Source organism: Rhinoraja longicauda, chromosome 5 (assembly GCF_053455715.1).
Source record: "Rhinoraja longicauda isolate Sanriku21f chromosome 5, sRhiLon1.1, whole genome shotgun sequence".
In the NCBI taxonomy this organism is placed as follows: domain Eukaryota; kingdom Metazoa; phylum Chordata; class Chondrichthyes; order Rajiformes; family Arhynchobatidae; genus Rhinoraja; species Rhinoraja longicauda.
Window position 1 is genome coordinate 61252409 of NC_135957.1, and position 21553 is coordinate 61273961.

Below are 21553 nucleotides of genomic sequence, written 5' to 3' on the forward strand. Positions count from 1 at the left end.
TGAATATCATAACTGTACCCAACTTTGCCTCAGAGGATGCAAGACTTATTTTCTTTGCAACACAGCACCCTGTGGCAAGGCTTCACTGAGATATGTAAAATTATTAACTTAGATAGAGAGTACCTGGGGAGGGCCTATTTTCCATGGGATAGAGGTCATACACAAAGTGGGAAGACATTTAAAGTAATTAGTAGAAAAATTAGACAGAGATGCAGTAAAAAAAAATCGCCCAGAAACTCTAATTATTGATGCTAAATTGATACCATCATTATAAATGCATGTTTTACTACACTGTCAGCACCCTTTTGATAAAGCCAGCCATACAGAATTTTTTTGGCAAATTCAGTCAATAAGGTCAGATTTATTTCTATGAATTTATAACTTAAACAAACTGTAAAACTTACTGAAAGTGTGAAGTCCTTCCTTCATATCACTTTATATTGGTTGAGTTGTCAAAGAATGAAATACAAGAGGTCTGAACAATGCATTATAGAGCTCTTGTCTGATCTCAGCAATCTCCAAGAGACTTGCACTTAATTGTTCCAGATATGTAAGCGAGGATCCTAAACTTTAATTGCATCACTGTGTTGTACAGACATGGAGTCAAATCCTTTTGTGAGTCATTCTGTACTGATTCCATTTACTTTGTCAGCCCATATCACACAATCTTCAGCATATTAATTCATCTAAAATAATCATCAGAAATTTATTTTCTACCAATTTCCCGCAGTTGCTCTGAGCTAAAGGATTGTCTACCACGTCCTACTAAATGTTATTCTCTTGCCAAATGTTAAGATTTAGATTAGTTCTGTTTAAATAAAATTTTCTTCCCCAGTTGTTCATTCAAGATTCAAGATTCAAGAGATTCAAGATAGCTTTATTTGTCATCCAAAAAAACGGATTTTGTGGACGAAATTCAGTCACCCACAGTCCAACAATAAAACATTAAATTAGGCAGATTACACAATAAAGCATTAAAATAGGCAAGTTACACAACCCCAAAAACACACATGCTGACAACTCACACATTCTGACAACTCACAACATGAAATAGTCATCTTGATTTTGTTATCGCAGTAGATGATCACAAACATTCGCCAGGCAGAAGTCTGCTGTTTTTTTGTGTGATAATAGATGCCTGACTTTGTCCTATTTACTAGGTGGGTTCACCAAGTTCATCTATTCCCTTCCATTTACTGACTCGCTTCATTACATTCCACGAGTCTGCACCATCAGTGAACCATTTAAATCCAGATCACTTGCCCCTCTCATGGCTTCATCACGTATGCACACTAATAAATGGAATCTAATTTGAAAACAAATGAACCATTCTTGAGCAAATCACAGTTGTATTCTTTTGTTCATTTTGCAGGCTTATTTTCAAGCTTTTGAAAAGCTCTTGCCAATCGTGGACAGAGTAACTTTTAAAAATATCAATATTAGACAGTGCCAGGAAAGGCGAAGGGAATGCACTCTCTGAACTCTCCATCTTCAATTACTAAAGTTTAAAACACGCCCTCTCCATAGATATTCAGTCAGAAGACGAAAAGTAGGATTTGGCACTAATTTAAAATTCAAAAATTGCCATGTGGCTCTGCATCTCAAGTAACTGAGAAACTTATTGCCATCTCAAAAATCTCCTTTCCTGATTTTGTGCGTATGAATGGCAAATTTCAATGGCATTACCAACAAAATCAAAATAGGAAATCTGTGCAAGTGTGACTAAGAAATGTTGAACTGATGTTTGTGACTTTGTTTGGGTTATCTTGGAGATTGCAGCAGATTGTGATTTATCTTTACCTTTCCACCCCCATCTTTAATTTATCCATTTTTTTGTTCTCTGAAACACATCTTAAATCAGGTTAAAGAATAAACTTGATTCAACAAAGGCAATGTTTTGTCCCAAACAGAATATATCATGTAACCAGGCTTGACTCCGTCCCTTTTCTTGCAGTCCTGCATAAAATTATCCTGATGTTCCACAACCTCAGCAAACCACAGAATCCCTCACATTTTGCTCATCAACACACTTTAACCTTTAAAACATTCATCTTGATTTCATCATCTCACCTTCATATCTTTGTCATCGTTGGACCTGTTACAAGCCTCCACATTTAAGAGTTGCAAATTCCTAAACTGCTAATGCACAAAATCTTTTTTGCTCATCTTTATCAGCTTTTATCAACATGTCAGTTTCAAATGCACCACTCATGAGGATAGTTCCTTGCTTATGCAGGGTGGTGAATCTGTGGAATTCTTTGCCACAGAAGGCTGTGGAGGCCGTCGGTGGATATATTTAAGGCAGAGATAGATAGATTCTTGATTAGTACCGTGTCGGAGGTTATGGGGAGAAGGCAGGAGAATGGGATTGGGAGGGAGAGATAGATCAGCCATGATTGAATGGCATAGACATGATGAGCCAATTCTGCTCTATCACTTTTGATCTTATGATCCCGAATGCATTCCATATCTCCCATCACATCGTCCATAATTCTAACTCTAGTTCATAACATAGTTTTCTGCTCTGCTATCAGTGACAGCGATCACCCGATTGTCAAACATTTTAACTCCCCTTCCCATTTTGACCTTTCTGTCGTGGGCCTCCTCCACTGTCAAAGTGAGGCCACACGCAAATTGGAGGAACAGCACCTCGTATTTCGTTTGGACAATTGTGGGCTCTATCGTTGCCAGCTCTGATTTGTTCAGTACTTTTTCATACCTCTAGTTTCCCTCTCCCCAGTCCAAAGAAGGGTCTCGACCCGTAACATCATCTATTCATTTACTCCAGAGATGCTGTCTGACCCGCTGAGTTACTCCAGAATTTTGTCTATCTTACACAATTCTTTGCATTGCTCCACCTTTTTCCATCCCACCAGTCAAAACAGATCTCTCTTGAATGCAAATTAAATACTGTCCTCAGATCTAACCCCAAACAGGAAAAGACTGTAAATATTTTTTGATCAGTGTTATAAAAGTTCACATTTAATTTATGTAAACACACAAATGCTTCTTCAGAAATGACATTAATATAAAATGTTCCTCTGTAACATCGTGCAAGGTTAAACTTTGTATTATGGAGTCCAGAAAATCCTATTTATCATTGAACGCTATGCTCGTGAAAGTCTATACAATGCATCTTGTTATAGCTTTTGAAACAAATTACCTACCCCAAGGGTTGAATAGTCACTACATTCTGAGTGCATATTTAACAGTCCATCACCCCACCTCCACCGGGCCTTCAATCCAGCATTAAGTTGACACCTCACCAAATGTAACCTGCGAAAGGATGTTTACAGTTAAAAACAATCATGGATAAGGTTATTTAGGTTATTTAGATATTTAGATATATCTTGCACACATAAAGACATACAACACTCCCCAAATCCCAATGGAAGAAAATCATCACACTTTTCTTCCTCTTCTTTTCCCATTAACATTCAAATTGAAAAGTTTCCCCAGTTCCTTCAGCACTTCAATGACCAGCATGTTAATCAATAAATGCCTGTCAAATATAATCAAGTGGCTTTAATTTTATTTTTTGCCCCAATTTCAATCTAATATTTTCCATTCTTTTGGGGCACCATTATATTACAAATAACATAGAGCTAAAGAAACCAACAACAGTTGAACTTTGAGATAGTTTACAGTTCCACTTTAAAAAAAAGCATTTCATAAAGTTTTCCAGTAATTGCTTCTCCTTCAGCTCAAGCTATGGGAAATAAAATCATAATTAGGACATGGATTAGCAATTGGCTGAATAATAAGAAAAAAACAAGTGTTAAAATTAGTCTTGGTTAACAATGCATTCATTATTTCCAATGAAACTAATTTCTGGAAGTGTAACATAATACAGTCAAAGAAGCCAATATGAGACTGAGAAACAAGAATAAAACTGTTGGAGACATCATCCAAACGTTAGGTTTACCAAAATCAACTGTTTGGAACATCATTAAAAAGAAAGAGAGCACTGGTGAGCTTAGGAATCGCAAAGGGACTGGCGGGCCAAGGAAGACCTCCACAGCTGATGACAGAAGAATTCATTCTATAATAAAGAAAAATCCCCAAACACCTGCCTGACGGATCAGAAACACTCTTCAGGAGTCAGGTGTGGATTTGTCAATGACCACTGTCTGCAGAAGACTTCATGAACAGATATACAGAGGCTACACTGCAAGATGCAAACCACTGGTTAGTTGCAAAAATAGGATGGCCAGGTTACAGTTTGCCAAGAAGTATTTAAAGGAGCAACCACAGTTCTGGAAAAAGGTCTTGTGGACAGATGAGATGAAGATTAACTTACATCAGAGTGATGGCAAGAGCAAAGTATGGAGGAGAGAAGGAACTGCCCAAGATCCAAAGCAAACCTCACCTGTGAAACACAGTGGTGGGGATGTTATGGCCTGGGCATGTATGGCTGCTGAAGGTACTGGCTCACTTATCTTCATTGATGATACAATTGCTGATGGTAGTAGCATAATGAATTCTGAAGTGTATAGACACATCCTATCTGCTCAAATTCAAACAAATGCCTCAAAAATCATTGGTCGGTGGTTCATTCTACAGCAAGACAATGTTCCTAAACATACTGCTAAAGCAACAAAGTTTTTCAAAGCTAAAAAATGGTCAATTCTTGAGTGGCCAAGTCAATCACCCAATCTGAACTCAATTGAGCATGCCTTTTATATGCTGAAGAGAACTGAAGGGAACTAGCCCCCAAAACAAGCATAAGCTAAAGATGGCTGTAATACAGGCCTGGCAGAGCATCACCAGAGAAGACACCCAGTAACTGGTGATGTCCATTGAATCGCAGACTTCAAGCAGTCATTGCATGCAAAGAATATGCAACAAAATACTAAACATGACTACTTTCATTTACATGACATTGCTGTGTCCCAAACATTATGGAGCCCTGAAATGGGGGAACTATGTATAAGCACTGCTGTAATTTTAACATGGTCAACCCAAAATGTATAAAAATATCCTTAACTAAAATCTGGCATTGTGCATTTTAACCACATGTGATGTTTTATATTACAAATCTCAAATTGTGGAGTACAGAGGCACATAAATAAATGATGGGTCTTTGGCCCAAACATTATGGAGGGCACTGTCTATGCATTAGCACATTGAATAGAGCCAAAGCCAAATTTCTACCCCACTGACCATTATCCCAATTACTGCAACCCAGGTGACTACCAACAGTTTCTGAGTAGTTGTTAGGAGCTAACACACTGTTCATTCATCTTGCTCTTGCGTCCTGCTGACAAATAGGATAAAAGGCTTGCCACTGCCTAATGTTCCCACAAAAGTCCAAGCTGCAAGTGGTCCCATGTGAGTACAGATTTACAAAACAAAAGTGGAACCACTAACAGGATTAGTTAGTGTTAGTGACTAAGACAGATTTGTCCAGTTCATTTTGACATTTAAATATATTTTTTTACAGTGCTCTTGTTTTTCTAAGGTAGCTGACTGTTTCTAATATCCCTTTCAATATTCTGAATGTTTAAAATGTTATATAATCACTGTGTTTGACAGCAGTGGCAGTTCTGGTTAAGCCATGGGCCATGAATTAGTTGGCTGTCAAAACAATTTCATTATCGTTGTGGGTCGAGCTTGTTATTGATCTCTATCCTATTGGCTAAATAGCAAGCTATAAACAATACTTCAAAGAACACAATGTCATGCCATCTAGAATCAGCAAGACCACTTCTGGTATGCTGTCACGTTTATCTGGAAAAGTTAAGTACTTCACCTCATCCATTGCTCAACACAGTGCATTCAACACACCATCACCTCCATATATGTTGTATATATGGACTTCAGCACAGCTTTCGACAAAGATCCGCATGGTAGGCTGCTCTGGTCAGATCGCATGGGATCCAAGGAGAGAGAGCTGAATGGATAGAAAATTGGCTTCATGCAAGGAAGGAGAGGGTGTTGGTGGAAGGTTGCTTCTCGGACTGGAGGCCTGTGACTAGTGGTGTGCCTCAATGTTCGGTGCTAGACCCGTTACTGTTTGTCATCTATATTAATGATTTGGATGAGAACATGGAAAGGTTAGCAAATTTGCTGTTGATACAAAAGTGGGTGGTTTGGCAGATAGTGAAGATGGTTTTGAAAAATTGCAGCAGGATCTTGATCAATTGGCCAGGTGGGCTGAGGAATGGTTGATGGAATTTAATACAGAGAAATGAGAAGTGTTACATTTTGGGAAGTCTAACTTGGGCAGAACCTACACAATGAATGGTAGGGCTCTGGGGAATGTTGTAGAGCAGAGGGATCTAGGAGTGAAGGTGCATGGTTCCTTAAAGGTGGAATCACGGGTAGATATGGTGGTCAAAAAGGATTTGGCACATTGGCCTTCATCAGTCAGAGTATTGAGTCTAGAAGTTGGGAGGTCATGTTGCATTGGTGAGGCCGAATTTAGAGTATTGTGTTCAATTCTGGGCACCATGTTATCGGAAAGATGTTGTTAAACTGGAAAGGGTTTACGAGAATGTTGCCAGGACTATAGAGTCTGAGCTATAGGGAGAGGTTGAGTAGGCTGGGACTATATTCCTTGGTGCGCAGGAGAATGAGGGGTGATCTTATAGAGGTGTATAAAATCATGAGAGGAATAGATCGGGTAGATGCACAGAGTCGCTTGCCCAGAGTAAACGAATCGAGGACATAGGTTTAATGTGAAGGGGAAAAGATTTAATAGGAATCTGAGGGATAACTTTTTCACACAAAGGGTGGTGGGTGTATGGAACAAGCTGCCAGAGGAGGTAGTTGAGGCAGGGACTATCCCAACATTCAAGAAACATTTAGACAGGTACTTGGATAGGACAGGTTTGGAGGGATACAGGCCAAGCGCAGGCAGGTGGGACATGTGTAGCTGGGACATGTTGGCCGGTGTGGGCAATTTGGGCCAAAGGGCCTGATTCCACACTGTATCACTCTGTGACTCCATGTGAACATACATTTAACAATCTCACCACAGTACAACATCAGCGTCCTTGTCCAGACCAACATCCCCAGCATGAGGTTCCAGTTCGTCTCAGTCAGCTACATTGGGCAAGCAGTGTCGTTTCATATGCCCAACACCAGCCTCCCAAAAAAGACACACTATTCCTGCCGTGACTACCAAATGCACAGAAGAAAAGTTCAAGGATGTGCTCACTCCTTTAAGAAATTCAACATCACCACTGACTTCTGGGAATCCCTGGCACATGGCCATTGAAAGGGAAGAAGGAACATTCAGAATGAAATTGAAAACCTCGAGGCCATGAATCGGGAGCAGAAAGAAGACCTACGTAAGTGAAAAAAGACCACTTCAAAACTTATCCCGTTCCACCTGTGGAAGATTCTGCCATTCCAAAATTTACCTCATTAACCACCGGAGAACCCAAATTATAGTAAGTTATCCTCGAGCCCAGGGAAATATCCAACAAGAAGTTACAGCTTAGTGCAAACTTGACAACGAGTGCACATTAAAGACAGCGCTTTTTAAAGATGCATTTTAAAACATGCAAAAAATCTTGTTTATAACTCATACTCAGGATTTCATTTATCCGTGTAACAGTTTAAAGTTAAATCTTTACTTTAATGCCAGCACTGTGGTACATAAGACACTGTCTTATACAAGTATGAATCTGTTGCATTCCTCTGCTTTACTGCTGCTAAATAGATTTTCTACGCTCCACACACTGCCTGAGTATGTTTTTGTGTACAAGATCTCACATGACTCGACAGATCGTCTGAGTAGATCATGTCAAGTTTGGTCCCTTCCCAGGAAGGAAGAGGAGAATTACTTTGTGAAAAGACCTGAAGCAAAGCCTTCTCCCTGGCTCAAATTACACTTGTCAAGCCTGATGGATTTGGCTAAAAATAAAAGGAAGCGGTCTGAGAAAAACAGATAAATGACTTCAGCAGTTCCTTAAATAGGCTGTGCCACTGCTTGCACTCAAAAGCAAGTGATTTCCAAATACAATCCTCGTGCTGTTCTTGCACATGACATAGAGGTTCAAAGGGTTCAAAGGGTATTTTATTGCCACGTGTACCAATTAAGGTACAGTGAAACTCGATTTACCATACAGTCATACTAAAAAAAGCAACAAGACACACAATTACATAAAGGTTAACATAAACATCCACCACAGCGGATTCCCTACATTCCTCACTGTGATGGAAGGCAATAAAGTCTAATCTTCTCTCCTCTTTATTCTCCCGCAGTCGGGACAGTCGAACCATCCGCAGTCGGGGCGATCGAAGCTCCCGCAGCCGGCGGTCGAACCTCCACGATCGGGGCGATCGAAGCCCCCACGTCGGGGCAGTCGAAGCTCCCATGATCGGGGCGGTCGAAGAGGTTACAACGGGGAGGGTGCAGCTGTGACAGGGTGAAGAAGCTATGCTCCAAAGTACAACCTTTTAGTGCTGCTTGTGTAAGAAAACAAATGTTAAACTAACTTAGATCAATGAAACAAAAATAAAAATGCATAACGTAAATTAAACATGATACGCTGAAGTCCACTAAGTAACAACTTAATAGTTTGACTTCAACCAAATTGCATTAATACAATCACAAATTAGTGAGTTATCTTTTCTCATAGAAGCATATGCTGTAAATATGGCATTTCCAGAGGCCGACCATTTGGCTTCCATATGCAATCGTATCTCAACGTCCCACAGAAGGACAAAAATGTTGGCACAATTATTTCCACTGCAATCCTCACCTCACCTCTTCCAGTCTCAGCATTTCTTGTGCTAATCAGTCAGCCAAGGTACTGTTCTATTGAGAGTATGTATTGACAAATAGGAAAATGAAGCAGGAGGAACATGCACTCACAGCCACTGCCACATGGTAAATTGGTGCTACACAACGCACAGCTCATGCACGTGGTATAAATGATACCCTGCACCAATAATTTAGAAGTTTGCAAGGAGAGAGGATGGAAGAAATTGCTCTCATTGTTCCATGCAATAACTCTACGACTATGTTCTTTTTGAAAGCTTCTTCCTCCTCTTCCTCTTAGTCAATTCCTTGGGATCGAGGATAACATGGTTTGACTCCAGTTCTGTGGTTGTGAGGTGACTAATGAGACCGATATGGGAATTACAGATTCTCTCACAAGTAAGAGCTTGACAGGTGATAGTTCAGGGGATGGTTACACTGGGGTCTGTGTTTTCCTAGTGGATGGACTCTGATCTTATAGAGGTGAACAAAATCATGAGAGGAACAGATCGGGTAGATGCACAGAGTCTCTTGCCCAGAGTAGGGGAATCGTGAAACAGAGGACTTAAGTTTAAGGTGAGGGGGAAAGATTGAGAAGGAACCTGAGGGATAACGTTTTGATGCAAAGGGTGGTAGCTGTATGGAACGAGCTGCCTGAGGAAGTAGTTGAGGCAGGTACTATTGCAATGTTAAGACATATTTAGACAGATACATGGATAGGACAGGTTTAGAGGGATATGGGCCAAACGCAAGCAGGTGGGACTAGTGTAGAAGGGACATATTGACCGGTTTCCACACTGTAAGACTCTATGAGTCCAGGTTCTCAATGCCATCCTAGATATTTCTTCTCTATTCTCAGGTCACTGGCGTGAGATTCCCAGGAACCAGCATTTGCCTTCACTGCAAGCAAGTAATCCAAATTACATTTTCCCTTTTTGTTCCCATGTGACTTAGTCCCCTTCCCCTTGGCTCTTGTAAGCCACCATTTTAATATCCTCATTTTAGTGTTTTAGTCTATCTCCCATTTTAACACCTATGTTTTATTTTATTTGCCTACTATTAATGATAATGGTAATTTTGGCATAGCGAGTTTCTGTATCTGTTGTTTTGTAGGAACAAGGAACTACATACAATAACAACTGAGATAACTGTCTATACAGCTTTAGGATTGCAGAAATTCCAAGAGAGTTTTTTTCAAGGAGACTGATTTGAAGAATTAAGTATCATAGTCTAGTTCTCAATTAGGAACTAATGCAATAAATCAAAATGTGAATGTGTTTGCTAATCATGAAGAAATAACATTTATAGGCGTCTTGACAACCATGGGAGAAACATTATTTTGCAAATTTTAAAGTAGTAATGGGTTGCATTCACTATTCTCTGCAATTTCCTGAACTTTTGGACAGAGCAGTTGACATACCAACCTGCGATGCATCCGGATAGGATGCTTTCCATGGTGCATCTGTAGTAATTGCCAACGGTCATTGGAAATATAACAAATGACTATGACTCTAAACAACTCCAATTATTTCTTAAAGTCAGCTTTACCCGAGACTGCTCTATCTGTTTCAAATATATCAAAACGCCGTCCATGAAACCTTAGCATAGAAAGAGGCCACACAACCTTCCTTGCTTAACCTTGACCTGTTCCAAGGATTATATATTTATGTATCAACTCATAAAAGGGACAAAAGGCTTTTAAACATTCACTAATCTATTCACTGATCACATGCACTCTTAGGAGAAACTAAAGCAGAGACATACTGCCAATTCAGAAAGCCTCAAGTAAGTCCAAAAAACTTGATTTTTCTTCTTCAATGAACTGAGACGATGCCTAGGATTTGCTGAAATATGTCTAATGTCATCTTGAATCAGTCTACAGTTTTTGGAGCTCTCCATTAGTCATCATCTGTCGACATGACAAAAATTACTTCACCAGAAGCCTTTGCTGACTTACAGTCATTTCTGTTTATATAACAATCTGTTCAGGGTTTCAAACATTTTCTGCTTTTATTTCAGATTATGTGCAGGACCTACAGTTCCCAAAAGCTTGCTTTGTCCAATCATCAATCCATTTGGATCACTTCAGACATTTGAAAGGAGCTCTACAGGATTACATTACAATGAATGTGTACTGTATTTATTTAAGAGGCATTTTCTATAAGAATTAAGGAATATTTGATATAAACATTTACAAGGGCCTCCAATGAATAGTGATTCTCACCACATGTTCTGCTCACTCTTCAATCTCTCTTCTATCCTCCAGTCTATAAACACACCCACCAAGTAAGTAGTGACATCATTAACTACATTTGCAACTACATTTGCAACAATGAAAATGAGTTCCAGTGCAAATAATATATATGAGTTGCGCTAAGATAGGAGAGAAAGGAAACCACATCACACTGAGGCAGAGGAAAGAAGAATAAGAATCCCATAGAAGCAAAATCCAAAAATACTGGAGACAGAAATATCATTTTAATAGGTTGATATTGTGAGTCAGCACTCACGTCTGTAAATTATTGAATGCCTGCCCATTGATTTTTCCTGGCTAGTATAGTCATCAATCAATGTTATGTGTTTCCGTGGTTAAAGCACTGGTCTAGCAGCCAATGTTCTGGATTCAGAAACACGAGTTCAAATCCTACCATAACTGTTCGGGAAGTTCACAGCTCCAGGGATCTGGATTTGATGCTGAACTTGGGCTGTCTCTATGGATTTACACATTCTTCCTTTGACTGTGTCAGATGTTTCCGTTTCCTACCAAATTCCAAAGTCATGTTAATCACATGCCTTCGCAAATTACCCATTAGAGAAAATCAGTGGCAAAAGAACCAAGAGAGAGTTGATGGGCATGGATTGCAAGGATATAGATAGGGGGGAATGGAACGTCAGATGTCTCTGTTGGGAAATGGGAAAAGATAGCGGAATGATCAACTTCTGTGTTGTAGTAACAAAGTCATGTCCCCATTTAAAAGAAAATGATGCCATTTGCATATCATAAAGGCTATTTGCTTGGTAAAATATAAATTGAATGCGATCCCTTAGTTAAAAAATATAAATAAGAAACAACTTTTGATTCTCATCGAAGATAGACACAAAAAGCTGGAGTAACTCAGCGGAACAGGCAGCATCTCTGGAGATAAGGAATGGGTGATTTTTCGGGTCTCGAGACCATTGCTTCTCTCCAGAGATGCTGCCTGTCCTGCTGAGTTACTCTAGCATTTTGCGTCTATCTTCGATTTAAACCAGCATCGGCAGTTCCTTCCTACACATTTTGTCTGATTCTTATCCAACCATTGAACCATTTGAAACTCTTAAGATGATTTAACAGAAACTCGAGTGGAAGTGAAACAATTTATATCTGCATTTCAAGAGATTGTGATTCACTAATCACAATACATAGATATGTTACACTGATCAAAGGAGGTGGAGTCAGGAAGTGTGGGTGTGTATGTGCGTGGGCTGGGAGAAATCGGTGAACATGTACATGTGCAAGTAAAAGAGCTTAGGAATCAAATACTTCAAAGAAACTTTGAACCTTGCAGCATGGTGGCGCAGCGGTAGAGTTGCTGCCTTACAGCGAATGCAGCGCCGGAGACTCAGGTTCGATCCTGACTAGAGGTGTTTGTACGTTCTCCCCGTGACCTGCGTGGGTTTTCTCCGAGATCTTCGGTTTCTTCCCACACTCCAAAGACGTACAGGTATGTAGGTAGGTTAATTGGCTGGGCAAATGTAAAAATTCCCTCTAGGGTGTGTAGGATAGTGTTAATGTGCGGGGATCGCTGGGCGGCGCGGACCCGGTGGGCCGAAGGGCCTGTTTCCGCGCTGTATCTCTAAATCTTTTTTTTTAAATCGAAATCTAAATCTAAAAAAACCTTTCCGCTACTCATCTTTACAACCGCAATTCAGGTAACTTCTTTATTTTGTATGATCTCTTTAAAATTTGGACAATGTTAACAGCCATAGAGAGAAATAAAGCATCTCCTTCAGATTGCGAGAAGATTAAACAAAAAGTATTTTAAAATAACAAATAAATTGGTAGGAACCAAATTCAACTTTTTAAATATTAAAATCAGTTTGTACCAACTTAATTGTTAGTAACTCATTGTTAATGATGCACGAACATAGGCAACATTAGCTTTGCTTACACGCAGAATGCAGGACCGCTTGGCCGAGGCAGTGGAGTCAAAGGTTGAAACTCTTCCTTAATCAAATGCGCTGTGGCATTAATTAGGAGAACACAGGCTAATTTCATCATTTGCTCCCTCACAGAAATACAGTGTGGCAGAGCTATCCCATGCAAGTAAACGAAAAGGGAAAAATAAATACATTGGAGATTGAGTTAACTTGTGTCAGATTTGGGACAGCACACCCCTTGACTGATAATTGGATGTTGAAGAGAAGGAATGGACCTTAAAAAATAAATAAACTGCAATATTATTAGGTAAACCAAGGACACTGTGGGAAGCTGGAGAAGAAATCACAGGAGCTGAGTGTATTGGCCTTGCCCGCACCTTTGAGAATTGTGGGAAAACGCCTTCTTGAAAACACCTCAGCATCTTTCCACAAATTGGTTTCTATCAATCTGACTGACATCTTCACATTTTTACAGACTACACAAAAATATAGACTCAGGGAAAACTTGCAGAATAATTCATAATGACTGCAAAGTTTGCAGAACAAAGCTTGGAATTTGCCTACAAGGATTCAGAAGGGGAGTGGCCAGTGTGATAGTGAGAGCAGAGAGGTCAGTATTACAGTAGGAGGGGAAAGATCAGTACGACAGTGTGAGGTGATGGATCAGTGCGACAGTGGGGCGATAGTGGGAGGTGAGAGATCAGTGAGATAGTGGAGGGGAAGTCAAGAGTTTTAGTGGGTGGGGAGAAGTCCGTGGGAGGTGAGAGGTCAGCATGACAGTGGGAGAGGAGCGGCGGTCAGATAGTGGGTGGGGAACAGTCTGACCAACATGTGTGGGTATAGGTTATAATATTGGAGATAGCCCACTCGTATCTTTTGCGACTCCAGGCAATAACACAATCTGCTGTTAGTTGAACTATTTATATGCATACGTGTGCAAAGGTCAGACTGATATTTACATTATGTCCCATAACCTGCCCACAGGGCTCTTTTCTGTCCCTTCAAACATTTCCTAGAAGATCTGTTCACATTAGATTTTACTGTAATTTGCACAATACTTTCATCTTTACCAAATTGAACAATCAAATGTACAACCACTGGAAGCTCTTCTTGGCTGTTCTCACAGAACGTGTTTCGATATTTGTCATATCTAATGACTAATTTACATGTACATTTAGGTGTGGGAAAACGATAGTCGTTTCTTATCTTCAGTGATTGTTGCACTATTTAAATATCTGAACAACTATTACTTTCAAAATCATGTGGCCTTCCTTTCTGTTAGTGAATTATATCAATGAAATACAACATGGTATCAGTATAGAAGCTTGTGTGCAGGTCAGGAAAGTTGTCACCTTACATGGTCTAAGCATACACTGAAATTCTTTGTTCCTCATTTTATTCTTAAACCACATTTTTATCACTACCATATCACTTCCCATTTCCCATAAAGTTAAAAATTATCCAACTGTGTATACCCTGTGGTGCAGATATCTCTCCTTGCATGCCCTTCAAGTCCACAGAAACACATTTTGTTATAATGACTTGCCTATTCGTAGCATGTGTTTAAACAATGTTGTTTATCATCATTTCCCACCTTACATTACTGACCACCTTCCTGCCAATTCTATGCTATCTACTACTCTGTGTTATATGTGAATTCTGATTTACAACCCTTACAAGATACTTGCATTAAATCACCAGCCACACAACAAATATCAGCTCTTAATTGTCTGGAAATGTAGTGATAAATTTTAAATATGTCCCAATACAATGTTTTTTTTAAGCCTGCGGACTTTCCACAAGAGAATAGTAAACAACAGATGTGAATAAAGAACATCTGAAATACTACTCAAATGGGGAAAATAAACATAACTGCACAGAATCTGCTCTCTCAGAACCTACTTTGTTCAGAAATAATTTATAAATATTTCCAAATAAACCATTATGCTATTTTTTGGCTGTACCCATTCAATTCCAAAGCAAAGTTGATCATTACAAAATCAGAGAGGAAGGAACAGAACAAAATAATCTCCATGCCCATTCACTTCCTCATAACTCCATTCTATCAGCAAATTTTGATATTTGTTGTCATGTTTATGCATTGCCATGTATATCCCTCTTAGTCATTTTGATTAAATGTTCTCCATCCATCTGTTTGACATATTCCATTAATTTGTCTCACAGATCTATATATTTATCCCCTTTTTGCAAAGCCAAAATAGCAGAGAGATCCAAAAATTCAAGCCTCATGGGCCAACAACCTCGCAACTCAGTTTTGAAGAGGAGGTGGTCCTGAAATAACCAGCATGTTGTAATAGATAGGTTGCTGATGTGGAAGGTGGGGGTTTGTGGGGCGAATGGAGACCTCATAGCTGTGACACGACAGAACTGTATTGTACCCAGACATATTAGACCATGCATTTACATGGGCGTGAAATCCAAAGCCAGTGCAAAATGTGCATATACATAATGATATTTAAATATTCTTGTTTTGACAGTTCTGACTCGTGTCTTTAATCTTTCACTGGATTTTTACCCAACGGATCAGACGTATGGGCGAAGAATGATTTTTATTCCTCCTCAGAAATGCACACTCGTCAGGAGCTGGTGCACAACCACAGTGTGAGATGCTCATTGTCCACCAGCTCAGGTCTTCAATTGATACAATGAAAAGGATTTTTTATGACTTCAATTGAAAAAAAATTAGATTGTGGGGACCGGTAAAGAAATGAAAAATCTATGATGCAAATCAAGAGTGCAAATGCTCTATGCATCTAGATTTAGTCGCAGTATTTTGAGGCTTATTGGAGAACAGGATGTACGTTAGAAAGTACACTAAGGGATCCAAATGCATTATGAAACTTACACACAGATTCTAAGACTGTCAAGTCGAAGGTATTTATTCACAAAATGCTGGAGTAACTCAGCAGGTCAGGCAGCATCTCAGGAGAGAAGGAATGGGTGACATTTCGGGTCGAGACCCTTCTTCAGACTGATGTCAGGGGGGGCGGGACAAAGGAAGGATATAGGTGGAGACAGGAAGATAGAGGGAGAACTGGGAAGGGGGAGGGGAAGAGAGGGACAGAGGAACTATCTAAAGTTTGAGAAGTCGATGTTTATACCACTGGGCTGCAAGCTGCCCAGGCAAAATATGAGGTGCTGTTCCTCCAATTTCCGGTGGGCCTCACGATGGCACTGGAGGAAGCCCATGACAGAAAGGTCAGACTGGGAATGGGAGGGGGAGTTGAAGTATCCACCAATCACGTCAAATTTTGTTCCACCCCCCTCCCCTACCTCTCCTCCAGCTCCCTCACCCCTCTACAATCAATTAAAGAACATTGCCTATTCATGTTGTCCAAAGATGATGCCTGAGCCACCGGAACTTGCAATTTTGAATTTTTTGTTTTTATAGATGTATTGCTATCTCATGTAGATATCTATGTTCAAAATAGTGTCAAACTCTGTTAATCCATTATCCAACTATTCAGATATCCCGAATGGCTCAGTGTCTGTCTTAACAGGTGATGATCAGAATGCTCTCCTTTAATTCACCAGAGCCCCAATTCTACAGTCCTTTTCCAATCACCAAATCTCTGGTTCCTGAAATCTTTTCCATTTACTCTTCCCATTTGCTGCACTCTTCTCCACTCAAGGGAACCCAGTTCCTGTATTCACTTCCAAGCCACCGAGTCCCCAGTTCCTGGACTCCTTTTCTGCTCAATGGGGTCCCAGTTCCTCCACAACAATTCCACTCACTGAGGCCAGGTTCCTGCATTTTCTTTCAACTCACCAGGATTGTGATTTCCATGCTCATTTAAACATCAATTCACTGAACAAAAAAAATGATAATACTGTGTAACATCTTTGAGTGGTAGGTATATCGAACAAGCATCCAGAGGAGGTTGGTGAGGCAGGTACTATAACAACATCTAAACGACATTTGGATAGGTACATACATAGGAGAAAGATATGGGCTAAATGCGGGCAGGTGGGACTAGCGTAGATAAGGCACCTTGGTTGGCATGGACAAATGGGGCCAAAAGCCCTGTTTCTGTGCTGTATGACTCGACGACTGTAATATTTCAGGCCAATTACTTTTATTAATTTACAGAATATAGACACAAAAAGTTGGAGTAACACAGTGGGACAAGCAGCATCTCTGGTGAGAAGGAATGGACGACATTTTGGGACGAGACCCTTCTTACAAGCTAATTAAACTATGCCTTTAAGTGAAATTGTTTCCAACGTTACCAAAAAAGACTAAAAACATCCCAAGTCATAACCCAATATATAAAAGGAGCCAAGATGAAAAAGAGCTAAAACAATAGTGAGCTCACAAAGGACTACAACTTGGAAACTCAAAAATGTTGGTATTTTTAATTCACTGCAGGATAATGATTCCAGCCAAACTTAGTCATCGGTTTTATTATTCCAAAGAGCCCTGGCTTTTCACTGCTCGGATGCCAACAGATTCCAATAGAGCTATGCAATATTTACCAACATGGTTATCCAAATCCTTCAACATTTTTAGCACATGACCTTTAACTGTTTCTGCATCATTTAATTCCAATTGTTCATCGTTCCGATGGACATTATTTCATCTATTATCATTGTCATTACCATTGTTAGCAAGGCTATGTAAATATTAGTTTTTATCTGGGGTTTGAGGCCTAAAGCAAACACAAGTTTGATAGTTACTGAAAACTGACAGTGAGAGATGAGAAGGAAAAAAATTAATAGGAATCTGAGGTGCAACATTTTAACACAAAGCGTTGAGGCTATATGGAATGAACTGCCAGAGAGGTAGTTGAGCTTGGTACTATAACACCATTTTAAAAATATTTGGACAAGCACATGAATAGGAAAGATTTTGGGAGATGTGGACCAAATGCAGGCAGGTAGGACTAGTCCATTTGGGCATGTTGGTTGACATGGGCAAGTTGGGCCAAAGGGCCTGTTTCTGTGCTGTTTGCCTCTATGACTTGGGAGATTAATTTAAGCAGAACCTGTAAACATTTATATGACAAGAAAGGATAATTCCAGTGAGTGTTATCTCCTCCAGAGTATTTGGGTTTCTTTAAATAATCCCAAGGTCACTGTATAATCACAATTGTAAGTGACAAGTAAGCTAAATGCACAAACAGTGACTGGAAAATATAACAGGTAGAAAAGAAGACACCAACAGCTCACCATAAAAAGGAAAGTGGGGAAAAAAGTAGAAAAGTATATTTTGTCTTGAGAGATGATGATAATCTTAAAACAAAGAAAGGGTGCTGTGGTCAATAACTTTAAGTTTCCACTTAACTACAAAAGGCAGTTCTTTATTCCTTTAAGGAACACTTTCATGCATATACCTGGTAATTTACTAACAAGCTATAATTATCCAATCACAGAGAAGAAAAACAAAATTGGCACTTTAATCCATTCCCATGCTCTATTCTCATAGCTATAGAATTTTTTTTCTGATTTAAGTGTTGAAGAGATTCTTGTTCAACTGTGAAAGCAATTTGAACTCCCTTTCGTTAAAAATAATCATATTGGTGCAAGCAAACCATTGTACTCTCCAAGCCTTGACTAATTTTTTTGGAAAGCAAGCATCCATTATTTATGTTCAAGCAGACAAGATGCAAACAAATTTGATTCCTAGACTGCAGAGAGCAATGATTCGGCTCGTACGCCAACAATTATCTAATTTGTATGTCAACCAACAGAAAATAAAATGTGGCAGGATCTAAATAAGTGAGAAGCAGCAAGATGAATTCATGGTGCTGTCTGAACTTAGACGGCAGCAATCAAGAGAGCACTTCAAAGAATTTTAAAATATGTATTTTTAAAACTTAATCCAGTAAATCTAAATGCACACATCACAAAATTCATCTTTAATTACTTCCATGTGTCATTTTATTTATTTTAGTTTGCCAATGACGGTTTTGTGCATGGGATCATTGAAGTCATTAGATCTTTCCAGAAGTCTTTTCAGGCAGTCGTGAAGGCATGCTGAAGATTATGTCAGTACTGGGCAGAATCACACGATTCCAATGCCAGTATTAAGCACTTCTGCGTCCAAGATGAGATAAATTGTGGCTGTGTAAAGCTCATTTTCTTCTAGCTTCAAAACTATCTCAGCTCAACCTTAGAACACCCCCAGTGTGCATTCTTCTATTCCAGCCCCTTCTAACCTGAATCATTTGGCATCAATTGTTACCGCAGTTTTGCGATAAGGGTTCCTGACCCATGGAGAACTGGGTTGGCACTCATTCAAGTGTGCTCAAGTGTTTTGAAAACCGCAATTTAAAAAAAGGAGTTCCATTTCTCCAGTCTGCATTGGCACAAAAGATAGGATAATAAAATTGAAGTAATGTTGTATCTGACTCTGCCACTCAAGGTTTCTCAAAACTTGTTTTTAGATATCATAGTTTTACAGCATAGAAGCAAGCATTTAGGTCCACCAAGTCCATGACAATCACTAAGCACTCATCTCATCGAATTTTTCAGAAGTTAAACCAAATCCTATCTTTCAGAACTTAGACCCAAGTCTTTGATGTCTTAAGATCAGCAGAGAATCATCACTTTAATTTCATGTTTCATGCATCTTGTTGTGTTTTATGACCGTTGGAAGACTAATTTTCCTCCTGGGATAAATAAAGTTCTATCGTATCGTATTGTTATATCCCACACTCAACGGAGTGAAAATGTAGTCAGTCCATATTTTTAAACATTTCAAGGAGTAAGAGCCAGATCAAAATGGTGCAAAAACAAGTAGATCCCCCTCTAAATTATTTAAATCCCCTTTAGGTCCACATTAATTTGTACAGAAGAAAAAGCATTGTGAAAGCCAATTTCTGCAGGAGTTACCCTTCAACTCCTTGAGCTACTCCAAAGTGAATGAAACCTAGGGAAGTGCCATTCAGACAAGCACTGCACACTGCACATATTAACATACATCCAGGGCCCTTATACTTTGTGCATTAGATGCATGGAAGAATCCAGAATATAAATCAAAGACTTCCTCTCTAGGTTACAAAGGGATACCTCACAAAAGGCTATATGATTTAATTTCTGAGCAAATCATGCCAAGAGTGAGATTGTGCCTTCAAAAATCCACACTGTATCCAATTACTATTAGAGACCATGTCTTAGACCAAAATCGTCCAAATATTTTTTTTCTCTCTGATGATAATCTCATCATGCATATGGAGTATACGTGGGTCAGAATTGGGGTTTGTGCAAGATGGGGAGGACCTCTGCTTAGATCAGGTAAACTGGTCCATCATTCCCCGTTTGGCACCCTGGCAGAGCCCAATAGATCCATAATATTTCCAGCACCCCTGAATGAATTCTAATACTTTTTGTTCATTTGCTGAATAACACCAATGCAAAGCTTATCTGTTGATCTTTTTTGACCAATCCTTTCATGGGAATCCCAAAGGCACCAGGGAAGTAAAGAAACTCAGACTGTTAATTATGTAACTTTTAATACCATGATGATTCGTGTTGGTTGGCCTGTCATGTCAGAGAAATAAAACAATTAAACTCAACTGTGTTTGACTTCGACTAAACATCATGAACTGCTTTGCAATTTAAAATCAGCTATCTGTCTGATCCAGCATAACTCCCATGGAAGTTTGTTACTTTTAATTTTGTAAACAAAAGTGATGCTGCCTAATAGTGTTCAAAAACTGTATTTGTTATTACTTCAAATTAAAGCTGGATTGAGCTTTTATTGGATAATGCCATTCATTTTTATTCGGTGTTTGTGATATATTTTGCCTTTCTAAATTATCCTTTTTTTCACTTGCCTGAAATCAGATCCAACTGTGGCTTTCAAAAAACAACTAAATTAGTATGTGAAAGTGAGGAAATTACAAGGTTATGAGGAAAGAACCACAGAATGGAACAAACTAAATTGCTTTAAAGAAAGGCTGATGTGGCCTTCTAGGGCCAAATGGCTTCAGACTGCAGTATAATCATTTCATTATTTAATTCTATTCTTTGACGTATAATCTTCGTATGTCCCGCCTGCATCTCAAGTAAATCAATGCAACCTTCGGATCAGAATCTTGGATTTGATACTCATAACATCCAAACCAGTTGAAATCTGAATTCAGTATGTGCAGGACTGAAGTATAAATAGAACACAATATAAATCACATGTAAAAGAGTTCCCTATAATCAACCACATTCACTTCTGGATATCTCTTCAATAATGATGTCACAGGTCACATACCATTCTGCAAATACCATGCTACATTAATTTCAGCTGCTAGCCTGTTGCCAACTAAAAAAAATTAGCAAGAATTACAAAACCCTTTTTTTTAGGTCAACAGAAATGATATCAACAAAACATCAACAATGCAGCTGAATAACCAGCTCGGGAATTGTCCCTATGAATTTTTCAATCCATTTTGTGCGGAACAACTTAAACTTTGTTCAGTACCCTGCCAGAGACTGAGAGCTCATTTGGGAAATGAAGGATTAAATCTGATGGGTCCTTTATAGCTCACAATGAAACTCCAATTTGCTGAGCAATACCATCAGAATCAATAGGATGAGCTTGGCTGATGCAGTGAGGCATTCAGCTTCAATAGATCAGGACACTAGTCCCCCCCCCCCCCCTTAATTTCCACACCATGAGTTCTCAGCAGCTGATACAGTAAGCAAGAAGGTAGGAGAAAGTGCCATGAATAACAACATTGCTGT

The 21553-nt window shown here is 39.3% G+C and overlaps 1 protein-coding gene across 1 annotated transcript in view; it reads right to left on the reverse strand.

Moving 5' to 3' along the window:
• bach2b (BACH transcriptional regulator 2b) overlaps nt 1-21553 on the reverse strand; it is a 223966-nt gene that overhangs the window by 141272 nt on the left and 61141 nt on the right. The window contains exon 2 of the mRNA XM_078399663.1: nt 3168-3276. Coding sequence (XP_078255789.1) covers nt 3168-3203 — 36 coding nt within the window. The 5' untranslated portion in view covers nt 3204-3276. The remainder of the gene's footprint in view (nt 1-3167; nt 3277-21553) is intronic.